We start from the raw sequence: 21904 nt of genomic DNA, 5'->3' as shown, positions 1-21904 counted from the left end.
AAGAAAATGAAGCCGGAAAACAATGCCAAAACTGGGCGGGGCCAAAGAGGGAAGTAACAACAGCAAAACAACATATCTGTCAATAACCATCTAGTTTAAGTGATATTCATGCTATATTCGAAGATATGCCATTTATGTGTGCCGCAGCATTGGATTATTCAGACCACGATGTAAGATTTTGGGATTGTGCATTCCTAGCTGTCTTTTACGCGCGGTGTTTCGTCTTTTTACCACCTTGCTTGTTAGCTTAGCAGCTTCTTTGATATTTCACAACGTCACTGTGCTTACAACACTCTACAGCGATTTAACGCGAAAGACATGTCGAAGATATACAACAACGTTCACTTTCGGTGTTTACAGTTTATTTGATCGTGCCTCACAAACCGTCTCTTAAGTCAACAATGGTCTATATGTCAAGTGAGTGTCGACAACACTTACAGTCCGAATTGCTAACTATCTGAAGTGTTATTAAATTGTCATCAATTGTCGTCACTGGAATGTAATATCAAATATGTACGAATCGCCACTTACATCGGTATTTGCATTTCCTTATTTTTTTTTCAGTAAAGTGTTTTGTTTTTGCTTCAGTAATGTCTCAAATGGAAATAAATTATCTATGTCTCATGCAGATATATGTGTGTATCGATGCATGCAACAAAGCATATATATATATATATATATATATATATATATATATATACACACATACATACATACATACATACATACATACATACATACATACTCATGCAATGTTAAAGGAATTGACTTGATAACAACATGCCACTTTTGGTTTCCCTCTCAGTGTGTTTGCATGAAGCCTGTGCATTCCTGAGCACCGGAATGGAGGAGACCAGCCGTGAGGCGGTTGCCACAGCCGTCCAGCGTGTTGCAGGAATGCTGCAGAGATCAGACCAGCTGGACAAAGTGGAGCAGTACAGAAGAAGAGAGGCCAGAAAAAAAGCCTCCGTTGAAGCAAGGCTGAAGGTGACGAGTTCAGCATCAGTGTAACGGATGTCCTTTAATATATACAACATGATTTAAGGCTTCATTCATCTGTTGTGCTATTCAGGAACATCCATATACAGTAGATACCTGCTTTTTACCCATAGAAATGTCTGTTTTTGATACAGCTCGCTCCTCCCCCTATAAAACCCTTCTGCCAGGTTGACGTTGACATTCTCCTCTGATTTCAGATCAACATTTGCAACAAAAAAAAGTGACTGTTGTATTATTGGATTAGATTCTGCTCGAGAACCCCTTCTCGTCTCACACTTATTAATACTTAAGGAATTCTGGGGACATTTGCACCATTCTGTTTTTAATTCTCATCTAAATTTATTTAAATAAAGGTGAGATTTACCAGAGAATTTTAATTTATACATTATTTTACAGTTGACATCTCAATTATTGTACCTTAAATTAGCCTAAAAGGGCAACACTACACAAAAAGCGACTGATCCTCATGACGATAATGTCCCATTGAAAACCATTGATATGCTGTTTTTGACCCACATTTATCTTAAACTAAACTATAGCAACTTTCAATTTGGACTACAGTTGTCCCTCGTTTATCATGGTTAATTGGTAAGATAAGTGAATTTCCGCAAAGTAGCATTCAGTATTAATAAATTGAATATTTTCTGCGCTTATGCGCAGGCTACGGAATCACTGCAAAGACACGAGGCGATTTTCGGACTGCAAAGTGGCGAGGGATGGCTGTCTACAGGATTTTTAGTTTAAACTATTTTAAATTTCCACCAGATGATGCTACAATTTAAAGCCGTTCTGCAGCAATAGAGGTTGATCAAGCCTTGACAGTTGGTGCTGCTAATTCCTACAGGTGTTCCAACTTTTCTGAAGTACTTACCACCTCTTTTGTCTACATAAAGGCAGTGTTGGAACACACTGTGGTACCATACATTCTTGAGCATCAGATGAACAGTGTTGTACAGAAAGTAGTGCGTTACAACAAAAATTGACAACAAGAAAAGGCAATTTACAATAGAAACGATCTTAACACTTAAAATTTAGGTTTTTCCTACAGAGAAATTGCAAAGAAAGTCAAGTTGTCATTGGGTACAGTTACCTTCACCATCAAAAGGCACTCAGAAACTAGGAAAAACACTTGATAAGAGGAAATCTGGCCGACCCAAAGCCACAACTGAATCAGAGGACAAGTTAACAGCTTCCGTGATAGGCAGCTCACAGGAAAACATCTTCAAGCACAGCCTCATAGTGGTCATAGTAAGCAAGTCTCAGTTTCAGCTGTGAAGAGAAGACTTGGAGCTGCAAGTTTGACAAGACGAGTTGCAGCAGGAAATCCATTGCCAAGATGTCAGAATAAGACATTGAGGCTTGTCTGGGCCATGAAATACCGCCATTGGACTATTGAAGTCGGGAAGAAGGTATTACGGACAAATGAATAAAAATTTTAAGTCTTCGGTTCGTGACGTAGAATCTTTGTACGCTGTACAACAGGCGAAAGGATGGTTCCACGGTGTGTGGCATCAACTGTTAAACATGGAGAAGAGAGTGTGATGGTTTTAGGTTCTTTTGCTAGATCCAGGGCTGGTGACTTGCACAGAATGAGAAGTACCCTAAACCAAAACAGCTACTACAGTATTCTGCAGTGGCTTGCAATACCCCCTGGTATGTGATGACTTGCTCAGGGGTTCATCCTACAGCAAGACCCAAACCATAAGTCCAGGCTCTGCCAGAACTACCTCAGGAAAAAAAAAAAAAAACAAGATGGTAAGCTCGAGTCAGATTCAAGTCACATTTTTGATGACTTTTGGCTTGACTTGACAAGATCATAAAAGACTTGCAACTCGACATGGATTTTGACCTTAATGTTAAAAACCACATTTAGGAAGTCATAAACCAGTTTCTATGCTCTAACTATGAAAATTATTTTATTTATCCCCCCCATCCATCCATCTTCTATGCCGCTTGTCCTCACTAGGGTCGCGGGTATGCTGGAGCCTATCCCAGCTAACTTCGGGCGAGAGGCGGGGTACACCCTGGACTGGTCGCCAGCCAATCTCAGTATTTTATTTTTTAACGTTGAATCCTATATTGCGGAAATTACGGAAAAAACGACTGTTTGTCACCTTTACACTCCTATCACCCAATATGGTAGATATAACCAGAGAAAATAAGTATTTAGATATAAATAAGACTCATGCTCATTTGTTTCAATAAATGTCTGCTGGACGTGTACAGGAAGTAATGTCGGGGGATTCAGAGTTCAGTTTTAGCTACAGTCTGTGTTGTTACTATTGTGATGATGATAATGACTGTTATTATTATGATGTTGTTATTGTGCCTATTGTGAGATAAATAATTATGAAATTATAAAAGCCTGTGGTTGGCGATCATCTGGTGCGTGTTACTAGTGACACCTCGTGGCCAATGTGGACAGTTCATCAATGTCTTGTATTTAAACGTATTTTAATTTATTTAGAACATTTTATGCATAACATTTGCTTAAATATGCATTTTTGGACTAATAATAGGCCTTAGTCAACAGTGATCATTTAATAATTCTTTAAAAACCGTGATAGAGTGAGGGAGCGATGTTCTAACTGCAATGGAGCGAGGGAGGACTGTATATGTTTCACTTTTGCGTCTCACAGCACACAACTTTTGTGCATTCAAGGACCGTCAAACAAAGTGCAAAACTTCAACACTTAATGAAAAACCATCATCAGTGAAGCAAGCGTAAAGACATAAACATGTAACAATGTATAGGCCCATTCTACATGAAATATATAATATTTAAATAAAATATATATTTTTAAATTACTTGTGTTGTGATGTGGTGCTATAGCTAGTAGAGTGAAAGTAGAGGAAACACTACTGAAGGTTGTTTGTAAATGTCCTTCAGGCAGCCATCCAGTCTCAGCTGGATGGAGTTCGCACTGGGCTAACACAGCTGCACAGCGCCCTACTGGATGTGAAGGACATCCAGACCTCGCTGACTGACGTGAGCAAAGACTGGAGGCAGAGCATCAACACCATAGAGAACCTGAAAGATGTCAAAGATGCTGTGGTCCAACATAGTCAGCTGGCATCTGCAGTGGAAAACCTTAAAAACATTTTCTCAGGTGGTTGATTGAGTCCCATTCCCACACTCTTACCCAAAAACATTATACTTGAAGATAATATCTCCACATCTCCTGTCACAGTCCCAGAGATTGTGGCCGAGACCCAGCAGCTGATAGAGCAGGCGGAGCTGCTTCAGGCCCACAGGAAGCTGATGGAACTGGAGAGTTCTCGAGACGACCTCATGTACGAGCAATACCGTATGGACAGCAAGAACACCAGTGACATGCATCTCATCTCCATCTACTTTGAAGATGTAAGTTTGAATGCAAGTGGAGAAGAGAAGATCCTTGCAACGCTTGTATATTCAAACTGTAAGACATTAACCACGTGTTCGTGTCCAAACTTCCGCAAAGTAGGATTCCTTATTTATAAATGGAATATTTTTATAGTTAGAGCATAGGTAACCTGTTTACGACCTTGTAAATAACATTTTTTACATTACTAGAGCTCTCTGTAAATAAATAAACATGAAATAACACCCCCATAGTCACTTTCACACTCCTATTGCCCAATATAGACAAAATAAAACATAGACATAAAAATAAAACAACACATAATATAGACTCACACACGTTAGCATTGGGTGGGTTCCTTTTTTGCAGTTTCTGTACAATACTTCCTGCAGTGACTATTGTCTCATCAATGTAACATTACTGCCACCTAGTGACCAATGTAGAATACTACATATCACATATGCTCATATCACTGAATGCTCTTCTGTACGCCTTATATTTGAATTTCATTCAGATTTTATGCTTGAAAATGCTTAATTTAGGCAGAAAAACCCATTTTGCTTCAATGGTGGGGGATTACGGTACTGTCCACGCTGTGCCAGATTAGTAAGTAGTTGCATCCAGGCGGGAACGGTTCACTAGGTAAAAACGATGTAAGACACAAGGCGCATCTATATGTAGCCCTGTAAACAGACACACAGACAGAACCATGTGACACACCAAACTATAGAAGAAGAAAGAACGCATGCGCGCAAGTCCATCGTCTTCCACTTTCCAAGGCAATTACGGCAAAGTGGAATTACTTATGCTAATCATTTTGGAGAATAAGACAACAAAATATCAGGAGAATGTCAACTGGGGTGAGTCATATCAGTCGAAATATTCAGATATTATGATATTATGTTGTGATATTAAGTCAAGCTCACTTCTGATCACGTGACGGAGACGAGGTAGCGACGGGTCAGTAACGTCATCGTTTTCATCAAACAGTGGTTTTGCTTGTCGACACAGAAACGACAAGCCCGTGTTTCTCCCACCCCCATCTAAATGTGTCTATGTCCACATAACATGAAATACTGTCATGCATCGCCACTTTTGTGGCTTCACCCTGGCACAGTTTTTCTAAAATATATTCATCAATAACTCATGCTGTTTCGTGGTTGAAGACTGCTTATTATTAGTAAAAAAAAAAAAAAAAAAGGATATTTAAGCAAATTTTTCATATTTCGTTGCCTGAATTAAGCATTTTCAAGCATAAAAATTCCTAAATGAACTAAAATACAAATATAAAGCATTCAGAAGATGCATTCACGGACATATGATGATATGTAGAATTCTACACAGGTCAATGGGTGTCAGTAATGTTACATTGATGAGACAATAGCCACGGCAGGAAGTACTGTACAGAAACCAGAAGTTAAAAAAAGGAACAACAACAAGGACCTATCCCAGTGCAACATGTGTGTCAATATTATGTCTTATTTATGTCGTATATGTCTTATGTTTTTTCTCCGGGTACTCCGGTTTCCTCCCACATTCCAAAAACATGCATGTTAGGTTAATTGGCGACTCTAAATTGTCCATAGGTATGAATGTGAGTTTGAATGGTTGTTTGTCTATATGTGCCCTGCAATTGGCTGGCAACCAGTCCAGGGTGTCCCCCGCCTGTCGCCCGAAGTCAGCTGGGATAGGCTCCAGCATACCCCTGCGACCCTAATGAGGAGAAGTGGCATAGAAAATGGATCGATGGATGGATGTCTTATGTTCTCTTATTATGTCTACTATATTGTGTAATACTAGTTACAAGTTCTATCTAATAACTGCAGGGACGTTGTCGCAAAAAAAAGTAAGTTCTTCTCAAGTAGTTCTTCTCTTCTAGGTTCAGGGTTTGTCAGACGAGCTTGCCAAACAGTTATGGATGGTTCTGCAGAGGGCAATGGTGACGGTACGCCGCGACCCCACCATGCTGGTGTCAGTGGTTCGTATCATCGAGCGCGAGGAGAAGATTGATCGGCGTATGGTAGACCGTAAAAAGCAGACAGGGTTTATCCCACCTGGACGACCCAAAAGATGGAAAGACAGAATGTTTGAGGTTAGAAGACTGATGTTCTTTTCTCTTCATGATTTTTCTGTCAAGTATGCTTTGGCACTCTGTGCAGTCCAATAAGATTATTTCATTGTATCCTCATTAGTGGCATACTTAGGTAGGACTTCTTTGAATCTAATCCTGAATCGATATCCTAAAGTATTGTTAAAGAGTTCTGTATTGTCTTGTGTATCCTGCAGGTGTTGGAGGGTACGGTCAGTACCCGCATTGAAAGCACCCAGGCGGTGACAAGAGAAGCTGATAAAATGTGGCTCGTTCGTCTTCTGGAGATAACTAGGAAATATGTTCTAGATGACCTCATTGTTGTCAAGAACCTTATGGTTCAGTGCTTCCCTCCACATTACAACACCTTCAACAGGTAATGCATGAATGATTTCTTCAACTCTTACTAGCAAGCACTGCTTGTAATTGGCAAGACGAGCTGGAATTGGCAAGTTTTTAAATTTTATTTTCTATGTACTGTATAGCTTGTATTTATTCTCATTTACCGTAATTTCCGGTGTGTAATCGGCACCCACTAAATTTAGAGGGAAAAATCCAGATTAGTTCTATATAAGCCACACCAGTGTACATCATGAAGTGGCATATTGTGGCGCACGGAGAGAACATGCAAACTCCACACAGAAATGTCCAAGCGGAGATTCGAACCCAGGTCTTCCTGATCTCCAAATGTATTATTTATTGAATTTATTATTTTGTTATTTATTTATTATTATTTATTCTTAATTTATCTACTGCTATTCACTTTATTCAATTTATTTTTCTTTATTTAATTAGCAAAAAGGCCCACGACCCGGACCCGGATAAGCAGAGGAAAATGGATGGATGGATGGATTAACAAAAAGAAATAAAACACTTTGCAACACTTAGAAAAATAGAAATTTACACAAAACAATTGAGAAGACATACAAAAAAAACCCAATAACCAAACTATAACAAACAAACTTATTCCTATTTGCTTATATAGTCACGTATCTTTAATCACTTTACGTAATTGATGGTATTATTTTTTTAATGTGTTATTTTACTTTATTGTATTATTTAATTAATTTTTTTAATTTAATTTATTTTTTAATTTATTTTCCATTTATTTAAAGTTTTTAATTTACGTTTAACTGTTTTTTACTTTATTTCATTTATGTATTTTTTCTTCATTAATTTGTCAATAAAAGAGAAAGAGAAGAAGAAGAAGCTAACCGGCGACATGAATCTTCGGTTCAAGGAGTAGTAGTTCAAGGACGACAACAGGAGCAATATGTTATATGTAAACAAAGATACAAAAAGACTACAGCCGAATGGTGCCAGGACAAGGCACGGTCAGATGAATGAATACGCGTGAGTCACTTAATAATTTCTTGTGTCCAACCTAGTAGATTGAACATTATAATTCAAACAAGAGAGAATGTGTATGGTATGGGGTTTTACAGCCTTAAAACATGCAATAATTGTAAACAAATAAAGTTGACTGCTTTGCGGATTTTGCGGGCTATTTTGGGAACATGTCCCTCACAATAAACGAGGGAACACTGTATACAAATATCGAAACCTGTCCTAATGTGACTTAAAAATAAAGAAAAACTTGTATCGATACATGTTTCTATATTTCTGAGGTATAACGTTTGACTGTTATTTGCTGTGTGATGAGTTTAGTGTTGTTTGTAAGATGAAACCGTAAGTCAGACTGTTATATTGAGCAATGACCTCCTGCAATTTCCAATGGGTTGACAAGCTCGTCGTGAGTTTATTCATAGCTCATGATTGGCTTCTGTCAAATAAAGAGCTGCCTGGTCCTCACAGAGTCGTGCGTGCCACAATATGCTACTTTATGTCGTGGACGCGTGTGACGTATACACCGGTGTGTATACTGGTATCTACTGTTATTCACTTGAATTTATTCATTTTTTCTTTTCAACATTTTCCTGTGTTTTCTTTCTTTTCTTTTCCTTGATCACTGCATAAGTTATATATCTATTTTTACACATTCTCTATTAGCTCTTTTCTCTCTCTATAGTTGAAAATAGTGACATTGAAACACAGGAAGTGAACAATTTATCAGTAATTGCTTAATAAATAGGCTCTGTTTCTTTCTACTCCTTTTCGGACATGTTGAATGGTACAAGATGTTCCTTAGTGTAACTTATTGAGCATGTTTGAAACAATTAAACCTTGACCACGACACATTTTGCCAAAATGTTCTGTTATGAACACATACAGGTGATATTGATACTGTATGTTCATTTATGTGTCTTTTTAGGTTTTTCAGCCTCTACCACAATGCTGTATCCACTCGTGTCAAAGAACTAGCCTTTGAGGACTTGGAGGCTAATGAGATAGTATCCTTGTTAACCTGGGTTCTAAATACATATAAGAGGTAATGCACAATCACGCACACATGCACATGTGTAGCAGTGCATGTGAACGCTCCTCCACAGCTACATTTCACAAAGTGTCATAACAGAAAGCCAAGAGAAAAACTCAAAAATAATTCACAAAGTAGTTGATGTCACTGTCTAATTTGCATAATTGGCTGTGACGCAAAACTCTGTGTTTATGTGTGGATGGGTAAAATGGAGCTTTATGGGTTGTGTCATAAAAAATGTGTGACACTGGTTTCATTCTGTGCAGCAATAGACGTGCATGCATGCGCCTCATAGCATGTACGGACGATGATATTTAAGTGTTTAAGGGAGTTGCCGCCCAGCATAACTTGTGGCACTTATAAATAACAGTTAAAGTTGTGTGTGTGAATGTAAGTTCATAGTTGTGGGTTAACTTTTAACCTGTTAATGTGATGTGCTGTTTAGTTTTGTCAGTAAGATTGTCATTATGTTTGATGTCTGTCCATTTGCACATTGTTGTCAAGCTAGTTATGGGCTATCAGTTGCAAATTGAAGAGCACCTTCCTGTAGCGAGCTGAAGTGTCACTGACTTTACGATGTTACGATGCCATCTGCTGTACAGAGTTGTAACGACGAGCTACACAAGCTGTATTTGTGCGAAGGCGAGCAGAGAGCACTGAATCTAAAAAAATAAAAAATACAATACAAAAATACAAACAATGCAAAATAAAATAATAAAAAAATTTAAAGTTTTTTTATTTAAAAATAAAATCAAAATAAATATTTAAAAAAAACAATTTAAATAAATAAAACTTGCACTAGTGCTATATAGAACATAATAAATACACTAGGTCCCCAACTTACGAACACCCGACTAGCAAACACTCGCGGATACGAACACAAGCCGACTGGTCTATATTTTATTTTATTTTGCCTTGTAGTCGCTCAATCAGTATTTATACTGCTACTGTACATGCTTGACCAGTAGAGGGCACTGTGACACTGCTAATGCAGCCTTAGCGCTAATGAGACCAACAGAGGAAGAGTTAGATGCTGGGGAGATACAGTGTAAAGCTAAATGGAAAGCTAAATTGTACAACCCGGACAGAGCGTGTGATTAAAGTTTATGAAGAGTTAATAGGCCTGCTTAATTCTACACCACCCATAGAACACTACCTCTTTTAGAAGAGTCTAACGACGACGACTTGTCCTTTTTTTCAATATCTCCTCCTCCAACTCCTCCACAACGACGTATGCTCGGCGACTCCTCTTCAAAGGTAAATACATTTATCATTACGTATTATTATAGCATTTTTATTGTTGTTTTTTTTTTCATTAATTATCCTCGTTTAATATTACTACTGCATCCAAACTCATATTTACATACATACACATATACTGTATATGTATACACGTACATGTAGTACCTATATCATTGGTAATATTACCTTTTCCCCTACTTAAGAACGATTTGACATAAGAACGGTCGTCTGGAACCAATTGTGTTCGTTAGTTGGGGTCTTAGTGTAAAATAAAACAAATAAAGTTTAACTACATAATACTGTCACCATAATGAGAGGAATCAACAGCATTCTCCTTTCAAGAAAAAACAAGTCTCTCTGCTGACTAGAATATAACACTTTCTCATTTACGATCGAAACAGCTCTCAGGGCTCTTTGAAGTGAACAAGCAGTCTTTTTTTTGTGAAGCAGCATTTGATTGGTGAAAATGTGCGGCGGCGTGTGTGTGTGTGCAGAAGGGGGAAGTAAGAGGTTACACACACAAGCAAGATGGAAAGGTGAGGAAAATCAGCAGCAGGAAACAAAACCTTGTGTTTCTGAATGCCAATCTTCAGTAAAGACTAGCACCAACTGTTACCTCTGCGCTGCTTTTTCTTTTAGTTTTGAACATTTTCATTTATATATGGTGGTGTAATGTTTTGTTGATGTTGTGTTGGTATAGAAAATGGATGGATGTGTTGTTTTACTGTAAATAGTAGGAAATGTGCAAAGAGTACACACAATCAGATTGGACTTTTTTGTCTAATTGAGATGGCTCTTTGTTTTTGTGTTTCATAATTAGTTTTTTGTTGTCATCTGTTTCATGTTGATCATATAAAATATCATATAAACATAAAAAAAACACTTGATATTATTGTATTTTAGCATTAGCAATTCATTTTACACGTATTTTGATATGAAATCAATTTAAGCAACAAAAAAATCTGAGGAGCTGTTTGGGAGCTGAAAGAACCGGCTCTTTTTAGGGAGACAAGCCAAAAGATCCAGCTCCCTTAAAAGAGACAAAATTCCCGTTTCTTTGAGAATAAAGCTTCTTGAAATAGTAATTTATTACTGCACACCATCTGGAACAGGCAGCCACTTAAATTCTAAAAGCAGTAGTTCCCTGTAGGAATGGTGGTGTGAGCGTCTGCCTGTGTGTGTATTTCCAAGTGTGGAGATGATGGGCCATCCGGAGCTTATTTCCGAGAGCAGCAACCAGCTGGAGTCGCTACTACCCCAGGACGTGGTTGATGACCTCCTCAGCAAATATGTTCAGACTTTCACCGTAAGCACCACATGCCCTTTCACCACGATCATACCATTTATTCCAATACACCAGGGGTGTCCAAACTTATTCCAGCAAGGGCCACATAATGAAAAATGAAAGGATGCAAGGGCCACTTTGATCTTTTGTAAACTAACACATTTAGATATGCAAAGAAGTTAGATATATTTCCATATATTTCAGTTATTTATATTTCATTTCAACTTGGTGATATGGGTGAAAGCCTATTATTTGTATGAACTTTGCTCTCTTTTTTTGGCATTTTTGCTGCTGTTTCTTTCCAGATAATTAAACTCTCTTAAATAATTTATGTAAATTTTATTTTTGTAAAATTGTGGCTTTATTCTCATAACATCCTGACTAAATTCTCATTATAACTTTTCCCCAACCTAATTCTAAAAATTAGTTTTATTTTGTTTTTTTTTGTTTCTCATAATATTGCAACTTAAAAAAATAAGGAATTCATATTAAACTGTATGCTAGTAAAATGACATAATTTTTCCTCATTTATTTTCTCGTTAGTATACAACTTTTTTTTCATAATATTTGGACTTTATTCTCGTAAAATTACAGCTGTCTTTTTTTTAATTTCTGCAGTTGTTAAGGGTTTTTTCCCCCAGCTATTTCAACTTTTTTCTTGTATATTTTCTTCTTGTAACATTTCCATAATATTATAACTTTTTCTCCCAATCAAATTTTCGAAAAGTTACCGTTTTGTTGTTTTGATTCTCATAAAATTGCAACATTAAAATTTTTTTAATGTATGCATAATATATAATTTTATATATATATATATAATTTATAACTAAAATTACTTTTATTCTTGTAAAATTTGCACTTTTTCTTGTTACTTTTACTTTTTTTATATATTAATATTTTGTAAAATTACTGCTGATTTTTCCGGTTTTGCTGGGATTTTTGTTGTTGTTTTGTTTGTTTTTTTTCTTGTTAAATTGTATTTTTAAAATGTGCCGTGGGCCAATAAAAAAAACAGCCACGGGCCACAAATGGCCCCTGGGCCACACTTTGGACCCCCTGCATTACAACTGTTGGCATGATTCAAATATGTATGCAATTTTTCTTATTCCGTGTGTATCTACCCTCCTTTCTTACAGTATCAAGTCAAAACACAGTACCTCACGCTCAAACGACAAGCTGTGTTCAAGGTTTTAACTGGTCCTGTAATGTGAAAATGTACACTAATGTCAAATGCCGTATGTGTTATCCATGTCTCCAGTCTAATATTACCGGCTGGCTGAGAAAAGCCCTGGAAACAGACAAGAAGGACTGGCAGAAAGAAACTGAGCCCGAAGCAGACCAGGATGGATACTACCAAACCACACTACCTGCCATTGTCTTCCAGGTACCACACATTGTTACACAGTGTTACTATTACAATACTTTTCACAATAGTTTGTTCTCAAACTTCCAATTAAGCTACAGCTATTTACCAATTTTCTTTACCAAGTTATGACATTTACAGTATATGTCTTAATATTCTGGGGCCTAATTTATTTTCTTTGTGTCATCACTACATCTCATAAGATGTTCGAACAGAACCTGCAAGTGGCTGCACAGATCGATGGAGACTTCAAAGAGCAGGTTCTCAAACTGTGCCTGAAACAGATGAACTCCTTCCTCATTCGGTAATTTTCCCAATGTCACCATCAATCGTTTACTGTACAAACGCAGAAAAACGAACAAAAAAGTAAGCAAAAAACATGAAAAGCCAAACAAATACAGTCATCCCTCATTTATGGTGGTTAATTGGTTCCACACTTGACCGCGATAAGTGAATTTCCGCAACGTAGGATTTAATATTAATTAATGGAATATTTTTGTAGTTATGGCATAGAAATCTTGTTTACGATCTTCTTAATACGTTTTTAACACTATTTGAGCCCTCTAGGCATGAGAGAACACCCATATAGTCATCTTTACATTTGTATTACCCAATATAGTGGATATAATCAGAGAAAATAAGACATATTAGACATAAATAAGATATCATATACTCACATGTTAGCAATTCCTTGATTTTTTTTCTGGACAGCGTACTTCCCGCAGTGGCTATTGTCTCATCAGTGTATTGTAATGGCAGCTTTAAATGGCTTTGCACTTGTATTATCCAATATAGTAGACATACTAAGAGAAAATAAGCCCTTTAGGATGTAAACAAAACTCCTGTTCGTGTGTGCCACAGTAAATGGGTTCCCCAGCAGACCTTAATGGCGGGCGGATGTGTGTAGAGGACAGGAAGTGACTTTGGAGGTTCAAAGTTGAGTTTTAGCTTGGCATTGGTTATGGCCCCAATAGTAGCCCTTGTTATTATTAGAATGATTATGCTATTATTATTATTGCCTGTTGTGAGATCATTTACACTTGCAATAAGTGCCTTTTCTGGCGATCACGTCTGGCCCTTGTCTCACCGAACAATTACTGACACCTAATGGCCAATGTAGAATACTACATTCACAATTAGAATACTTCTTCTGCCTTGTATTTGTATTTCAGTTCATTTAGTTAGTTCATTTAGTGATTTTCATGCTTGAAAATGCTTAATTTAGGCCAAGAATAAGTACAACTTGCTTAAATATGCATTTTTTTACTAATAATAGGCCGTATTCAATCACGAAACAGCGACCATTTATTAATTGCTTTGTGAAAAAACGTGATTGAGTGAAGTCGCGTTGTTCGAAGCGCGAAGTAGCAAGAGACAGTAATCCCTTGCCACTTGTATCATGCTTTTTCAAAATACAGACCTGCTCAAAATCTTAAGACCATTTGAAAAATTGCTAGAATTGGCATTATGCACATTTGGATCTTAATGAGGTTTTAAGTAGAGCTACAATATGCAAAAAGCAAGAAGGGGGGATTGAGACAAACATTTGGAACTTGTAATTTAAACAAAACAAACAAAATGAAATAGATTGTTTATCACCTGATCAAAAGTTTAAGACCACAGGCTATAAAAGCCAAAATCTGCTCCAAATATTCATTTTCTATCAGGCATTCACACCGTCATGCCCTCCCGATTGCTAAAGCTAAGAAGCTTTCTCTTTTTGAACGTGGTCGGATTGTCGAGCTGCATAAGCAAGGCCTCTCGCAGCGTGCCATTGCTGCTGAGGTTGAGCGCAGTAAGACAGTCATTCTACATTTACTGTTGGGGCCATAGCCCACACCAAGCTAAAACTCAACTCTGAACCAATGACCTCACTTTTCTTGTGTAATACGAGTGTAAAGGTAACTCAAGTGGTGTTATTTCATGTCTAGAGGGGGCCCACAGCAGTACCTGATGCTCGTTGAGAAGAGCAATACATGTGTTCATATCTCCAGAAGTGTCCAATAACAGAAGAAATAGTTACGAGATATGTTGCTGGTCATTTTTTTTGAAAGAGTATCTAGAGGAGTCGAAATACTTGCTAAATATAGCAACAAACACTGATCTCTCCTGTTACATCTTCTTATTCTCTGGCAGACCAGGAGCTCCAAGTGTGTTAAGAAGCATAATTACAATATGCAGAGTTGTAACAACAAGCTCCATTCACAGACAGTCCCAGTACAGTATAATGTGTTTCTGAATGCCTGATCCAAATTTATTCCTGGCGTACGGCCACAAATAAATATATGTATGGGCGACTCTGAATGACAATGTTGAGGAGAAGAACATTTTCATATGTATTGTTTTCTTTGTGATGCTAAGAGTTGTCTGCGCTATGTGCAGGTACAAAGAAGAGGCCATGGCCTACAAAGAGGAACACCTGCGAGATCGAAAGCTGCCTCAGTGTTACGTGCAATACATGATAGCCATCATAAACAACTGCCAGACATTCAAGTAAGTATGTGTCTTACTAGGTAACATGTTGTCTTGAATTGTTTGCATTTCAAATATTGCTTATATTCAACAGTTAACAGTAGGGATGCGGCATCATTATAGTTCATCACTTTTAAGGCCACGGTTTGGTTTATTTTGGTTACAATTAGGGAACAAAATGCAAAACATCAGCATTGTTTTTGTTTTTTGTTTTTTTAATAAAAGAAAAAGATGCTAACTGATAGTAGATAATTCTCCAATAAATACAATTCTTGAATAAAAATGATTAAAAAATAAATATCAAATCCAAACCTTTTCCAGCAAGGGTCGTATACATAAAAATAGAAGCATGTGGGGCCGTTTTGATGTTTTGCACATTAACACTCGGTCTACCAGAATTCTGCAACTACTAGAATGACCATAGCAGTCATTTTGACTGTTTGTATATAATTTGGATTATCATTAAAAAGATCTAAAAAAAAATTGGTGGAATAGGTAAAAAACACATCAGGACACTAAATGAAAACTATAGTGATTGAGTGTTTGATTGAATTGACACAACATAACTTCTCTGCAATTACACATGCAAACTCGAACTGCAACCATTTTCTCTGAAGCAAGGCTAAAGCCTCCATAGCTGTCACCTTCTTTCTACTTGTCATTTTTGTCTCTCTTGGGTTTAGAGTGACGCTACAGCTAGGTCATCTGCAACAGTGTGAGTTTTAAGAGTGTAAATGAGTATTTTATTTGTGGTAAAGTGAAGTTTTTTATTAGTTGAAGTGTAGTATTAATAGTTCCAGCTTCCATCTCCACTGAACAATGGAGGCACTCTGCTTTCATCTTATCCACTTGTCGTTGTTTATGTATTTCACCGGGAAGACCAAGTGTTCCCAAACAGGAAGAGGCTTTTCCAGCGCTGGCTTCTCCTTGGCACCATGACTCCCAAAGACTGGGCTGCACAGTAGTTGTTTACCAAGTAGACACGATCCTTCACTTAACCTTCAAGGCTCTGTTCTTCTCTTTTTTCAATAATTTTCTGGCATGTGAAGTTAATACTACTGTACTTGTTGTATGTCCCATGTGTTGTCCAGAGAGTCCATCAACAGTCTGAAGAGGAAGTACTCTCAGTCGTCTGAGGCCACTGATAGTGACGTTGCCATAGAGAGGACCCTCAATGAGGTAGCCAAGGAGGGATGTCAGTTCCTGTTAGATGAAGTCTTCCTGGACCTTGAGGTAAGAAAGTGTCACTTTTATTCATGTAATACTTTACAAATCTATTTTTTAACAGTCTTTGACAGTCATCCTAATTGTGGCGTTAGGAGCGCAATTCCAATACTGCATATCAATCTCCAAATGCTTTCATATCAAATATTGTTCTAGGTTGTAAAATAACACCTTTCACTTACCTAGCTAACATCAATGTGTTTATCTGTCAATACTAGCATCATCTCAGCGAGCTGCTGACTAGAAAGTGGCTGTTAGGCTCTCATGCAGTGGACACCATCTGTGTGACAGTGGAGGACTACTTTAATGACTTCAACAAGATCAAGAAGCCTTTCAACCAGGTAAGAAAGGGATCTTTGTCGCTGTTTATTCGTATTTTAGGTAGAGCTGGGCGATATATCGGTATTATTAATATATTTATATTTCTTTTAAGCATGATATAAAAAAAAACATAGCGTTCACATTGAGTAGAAATGTGCGTATGCAACTCCACCTCAAGTCACGCCCTTTCCATGCCTCCACTTCACCATAGAAGGTCAATGCAAAGTAACTCATGAATGTGGCACCCATATTAAAAGAGGCTTGATTGCATTGTCATGCTGGCCGCTGTCATTCGGAATCACGGCTGGTGGGAAGACAATGAGGACGAAGTTTAGGAAATGGAGGTGGAAATACTGGAAAAAGTATTATATACTGCAGTGGCATAGCCGGTAAAACATAGGTTCCGAAAGTGGGGTACACCTACCCTTAGTGCAGGGGTAGGGAACCTATATCGGAAGCCGTATGTGGCTCTTTTGATGACTGCACATCTGGCTCTCAGACATTTCTTATCACCATAAAATAAATTTTTCTTTTTCTGACATTTGGAAGTAAAACATTACAGAAATTGCAGTGTTCAAAATAATGTTCAAAATCATTCTTATGCATTTAAGTAAACATACCATTAAAAGACTGTCTGTACTGCTCAGAACTGTACTACATTATTTTTTGGTCTGCAGAAGTTGTCAAATCTGCAACCCGCGGGTCCGGAAGCCAAGTCCTTCCAGCGTGTCCGCACTGACAGGGCGTGCGTTATCTTTTTTTGAAAGCAATCTCTTATGCATTCTGTACCTTGCCAATGGTGTGCAGGAGATGACGAGTGAAGCCTTGCGCAGAGTTGTGGTGGACTACATAAAAGCAGTGATTCAGAAGAGGATCACCTTTCGGAATGCTGATGAGAGGAGGGATGGGGCTGAAAGGATGATCAAAGAAGCCGATCAGTTCAAGTTCCTCTTCAGAAAACTGGCTGCTGTGAGTACTCATGTTACTGTGACCCAGTCATGCTTTTAGTGTTTGCTCATTAGGTCAGGTCCATACTGCAAACATAGAAATCCCCCAGTTTTTGCATGTTTAATGAGAATGGCGGCTTGTCCCACTGTGTTCGACGGTCCTTAAACACACCATCTAACTTTCTCTCACGCTGCACAGACTATTATACTGTATTTTTCCCCGTTTTCATTCACCTCATATTTGGTCCCAAATGCTGATACTATGTGGGAATGCATACACAAAGGTAAAGTTTGATGACATTATTGAGTGCTAATGTGCATATTTGTGCAGTGCATCTCTCTGATAAACAAACTCCAGGTTCATACTGGTGGATGTTGGGTCTGTATTCATTTTTAATGCTTTTCATTTGATGTTGTTCCTGACATAGTTTTACACATTACATAATAAGATAAATTTGATCACTATGTCTTCAGTCATGGTCACATTGACACAAGCCCCCAAATAGCCATGTCGGTTAGATTTTTTTTTCCCCCTGTATAATACAAATGTTCATTTAAAAACTGTATTTTTTGTTCAGTTGAGCTGTCATTGACTAATATTTAAATTTGTTTGATGATCTGAAACATTTAAATATGACAAAAAATCAGAGGTCAGGAAGGCGGCAAACACTTTTTCACACCACTGTATGTGCCCTGCAACTGACTGGCGACCACCTCTCACCCAAAGTGAGCTGGGATAGGTTCCAGCATACCCCCACGACCCTAGTGAGGATTAAGCGGCATAGAAAATTAATGAATGACAATATTTTACAATATTTCTACTACATTATATTGTATGACTAACAAAAGGGCTCACTCAGTTCATGCCGTTTGTTCTATGGAATCCACAACCAGTTCCTTGGTCTTGTTGGCATATATCAGGAGGTAGTTTCGCTGGCACCAGTCCACAAAGTCCTGAATAACTTCTCTGTACGACTGGTCGTCCCCATCAGTGATGAGTCCAACAATGGCAGAGTTGTCAGAGAACTTCTGTAGGTGGCAGGAGGGTGACATTTGGGAAACGTCAGCAGTGTAGAGGGTAAAGAGGAACGATGCCAGCACTGTTCCCTGGGGGGCCCCTACACTGCAGAGAACAGTCTCTGACACACAGTCCCGGGTCCTCACATACTGTGGGCGGTTGGTGGGGTAGTCCACAATCCAGTATGTGAGGTGATGGTCCTCCCCTGAACATTCCAGCTTGTCCCTCAGAATGTCCGGCCTTATGGTGTTGAAAGCATTGCTCAGGTCCAGGAAGAGGACCCTAACAGAGATTCCAGGTGACTCCAGGTGGGCCAGGGCTCGATGGAGGAGGAAGATGATAGCGTCATCCACTCCGATGCCAGGCTGGTACGCAAACTTCAGCGGGTCCATGGACGAGCTCACCAGGGGGCACGGGTGGGCAAGGACCAGCCGCTCCAGGGCCTTTATGAGGTGGGATGTTAGAGCCACCGGCCTGTAGCAGCTAGGGCCCTTGGAGTGTGGGGTGTTTGGTACAGGTACTACGCAGGACGTCTTTCAGAGGCGTGGAACCCTCCCCAGTTTCAGGCTCAGGTTGAATAAGTGTCCAATGATCCCACTTAGCTCTTCAGAGCAGGACCTGGAGGTAAAGCCATCCGGTCCTGCAGCCTTCCTGGTCTTTATCCTCCTCAGCTGAAACCCTACCTGGGGGGGTGAGAAGGACAAGCGGGGTGGCTGTGTGTCTTGGAGAGTCAATGGGGTGTTGGGTGAATTATTTAGGGGTGTAGGTAACAATGAGCTGAGCACTGTGGAGAGGGAGGCTTGGGTAGAGTGCTGGGAGATCAAAGGAGGGGGGCTGCTGCGGGGCTGACACAGCTTGGGGAGGGGCAGATGTCTCCTCAAACCTGCAGAAGTAGGTGTTAAGTTTATCTGTCCACTTTTTATCTCCAGCTGCCTGGAAATTTGATTCCTGGTGGCCTGAGATGGTTTTCAGGCCCTTCCAAATGTACCTGGTGTTATTTAATCATCGATTCATGATTCAGCTGTAATGAATACTATTGATATTTGGAGAGATCCACACACCCCTACTGCTTATAGCACTTATATATTTCTACATGTCAAAGACTTGATGAATGACTCATGTCATTGTCTTGTAGGGAGAAGACACGGATCGTCTCTGCGGTGCCATTGTGGCCATTGCTGAAGTTTTCAAGCTGACTGACCCGACTCTGCTTTTCCTGGAGGTCACTACATTGGTTTCCAAATACCCTGATATCAGGTACACCACACCAAACGCTTGGAAAAATCCCTTGCTGATGTTTTTTTTTTTTTTTTTAGGTTACCACCTTACAAATTCTTGAAAAGTCCAGAAATGTATGGTCAGGGTATTTTAACAGAGAGAGATGGAATATCAACCAAAACATAAAAAAATTATTCTGACGGTACACCTGGTTTTTATTAGTAACAAAAGTGTGTCAGTGTCCAAAGTGCGGCCTGCTAAAATAAAAAAAACAACAAGAGCAAAAATGTATTAATCAGCTGTAATAAAAAAAAGTCAAATTATCATTACAAAAAGCTGTAATCAAATGAGAAAAAGTCATAATGAGAGTCGTGTCGAGAATAACGTCATAATATTATGAGGAAAAATGGCATTTTTGTAGCATAAAGTCAAAATATTAAAGTTTTTTTTTTATTTAAGTTGTAATATGAGGAACAAAACAACAAATAAATTAGTTTGTGAAAAAGTTAGAATGTTATAAGCATAAAGTCATAAGTATGAGAAGAAAATTGACAGAAAGAAAGTTGAAATAGTTGGAAAATGTATATTTTGAAGTATTAGAATATATTAATATTATGACAATAAGATTTTAAGATAGAAAAGTTGTATTCTAATGAGAAAAAAGTAAAAAATTAGAATAAACTTGTAATATTATAAGGGAAAATAATTTTAGTATCATAGAGTTTAAATATTAAAGAAAAAATACTTTGTAGAAAAAGTCGTAATATTATGAGAAACAAAATGAAGTTGTCATTTTTGGAAAATTAGGTTGGGGAAAAAGTTATAATATATTGGAATAAAGTCATAATATTATGAAAAGAAAATTTACAAAGATTTTTTAAGAAGAGAGGATTTTTCTTAAAACAACAGCATGAAATGGAACACCAAAGAAGAACAAAGAAAGAAGTTCATACTAACAATAAGCTTTTTCACCTACAGTATATCACAAAACTGTGATTATTTTTTTTCTTGAAATATGTATTACTTGCTTTACAAAATATCAAAGTGACCATTGCATCCTTTTGATTTTTCAGTATGTTGCCACCGCTGGAAAAAGTTTGGACACCCCTATCCGAAATAATCAGAGAACATGAATTCCTCATGTAGTGAACGTTAATGATGTACCGTATCCACAGGGAGGAGCACATCCAGGCGCTGCTGGCGGTGCGCGGTGATGCCAGTCGGGAAATGCGCACGATGATCATCGGAACTCTCAGCGAGAACAAAGTATCCTACGGCGGTGTCTCCCAGCCCATCTTCAAAGACATCGCAGTTCCCTCCATCTCCATGACGACCATGACCTCCATGGCAACTGCCAAGCTTCTCAAATAAACATCATTCAATTCAAATTTCAAGCACCATACAGGATTTGGACGATGACCTCCACTTTTTTTTTCTTTTTGTTTGTGCTGTAGCTCAAATTTGACTTTTTCACCAATGTCCCATATAAACATTCCATATTTGTGAATCACTCCAACTTTAAAACACAAAGTGCTGTGAAAATGACTGCTTTAACAGTCCTTTTCATTGAAAAAGTACTAAACGCTGTTTGGTAATGGCAACGGTTTTACAGTAGTAACATGCATACAAGGTTGCAGTGAAGTACATCTCATGTTTACAGTTACACAGTGCAGCATGTCTGAAAAGGAGTAGGAAGAAGCAGAGCTTATTAGATCCTACACCGTCTGTATCAAAGATATTACTAATACATTTCTTCACTTCTTAAATATACAATCGTCCCTCGCTTCAAAAATTAATAAATGATTGCAGTTTTGTGGTTGACTACGGCCTATGCATATTTAAGCAAATGTTATGTATTCTTGGCCTAAGTTAACCATTTTAAAGCATAGAAATGTTCTAAATTAACTATATATATATATATAGTTTAAGGCCTAGGCTCGCAAAGTGGGGCACGCCAACTGTCATGGGGGTACATGAGTAAAAATGAAAACCAATTAGCGTCTAA

At 38.2% G+C, this 21904-nt stretch overlaps 1 protein-coding gene across 2 annotated transcripts; it reads left to right on the top strand.

Moving 5' to 3' along the window:
- The first annotated feature begins 7 nt into the window (after positions 1-7).
- On the top strand, positions 8-21717 carry exoc3 (exocyst complex component 3). Of its 2 annotated transcripts, XM_054754852.1 has the most exons (16): positions 8-170; positions 806-987; positions 3890-4109; positions 4191-4363; positions 6223-6435; positions 6630-6808; positions 8705-8821; positions 11243-11357; positions 12595-12720; positions 12903-13003; positions 15082-15192; positions 16263-16404; positions 16614-16736; positions 17524-17685; positions 19817-19938; positions 21075-21706. In XM_054754852.1, exons 2-16 carry the CDS (start codon positions 844-846, stop codon positions 21268-21270), a joined length of 2244 nt encoding a protein of 747 aa, XP_054610827.1. In that variant the 5' UTR covers positions 8-170; positions 806-843; the 3' UTR covers positions 21271-21706. The 2 variants fall into 2 exon arrangements, with proteins under 2 accessions (XP_054610827.1, XP_054610836.1); XM_054754861.1 differs by lacking the exon at positions 6223-6435 and having other exon boundaries at positions 21075-21717.
- Positions 21718-21904: the final 187 nt, after the last annotated feature.

Source organism: Dunckerocampus dactyliophorus, chromosome 2, assembly GCF_027744805.1.
Source record: "Dunckerocampus dactyliophorus isolate RoL2022-P2 chromosome 2, RoL_Ddac_1.1, whole genome shotgun sequence".
Taxonomy (NCBI): domain Eukaryota; kingdom Metazoa; phylum Chordata; class Actinopteri; order Syngnathiformes; family Syngnathidae; genus Dunckerocampus; species Dunckerocampus dactyliophorus.
The sequence above is the reverse complement of the archived record's forward strand: the minus strand, read 5'-3'. Positions and strand labels throughout refer to the sequence as shown.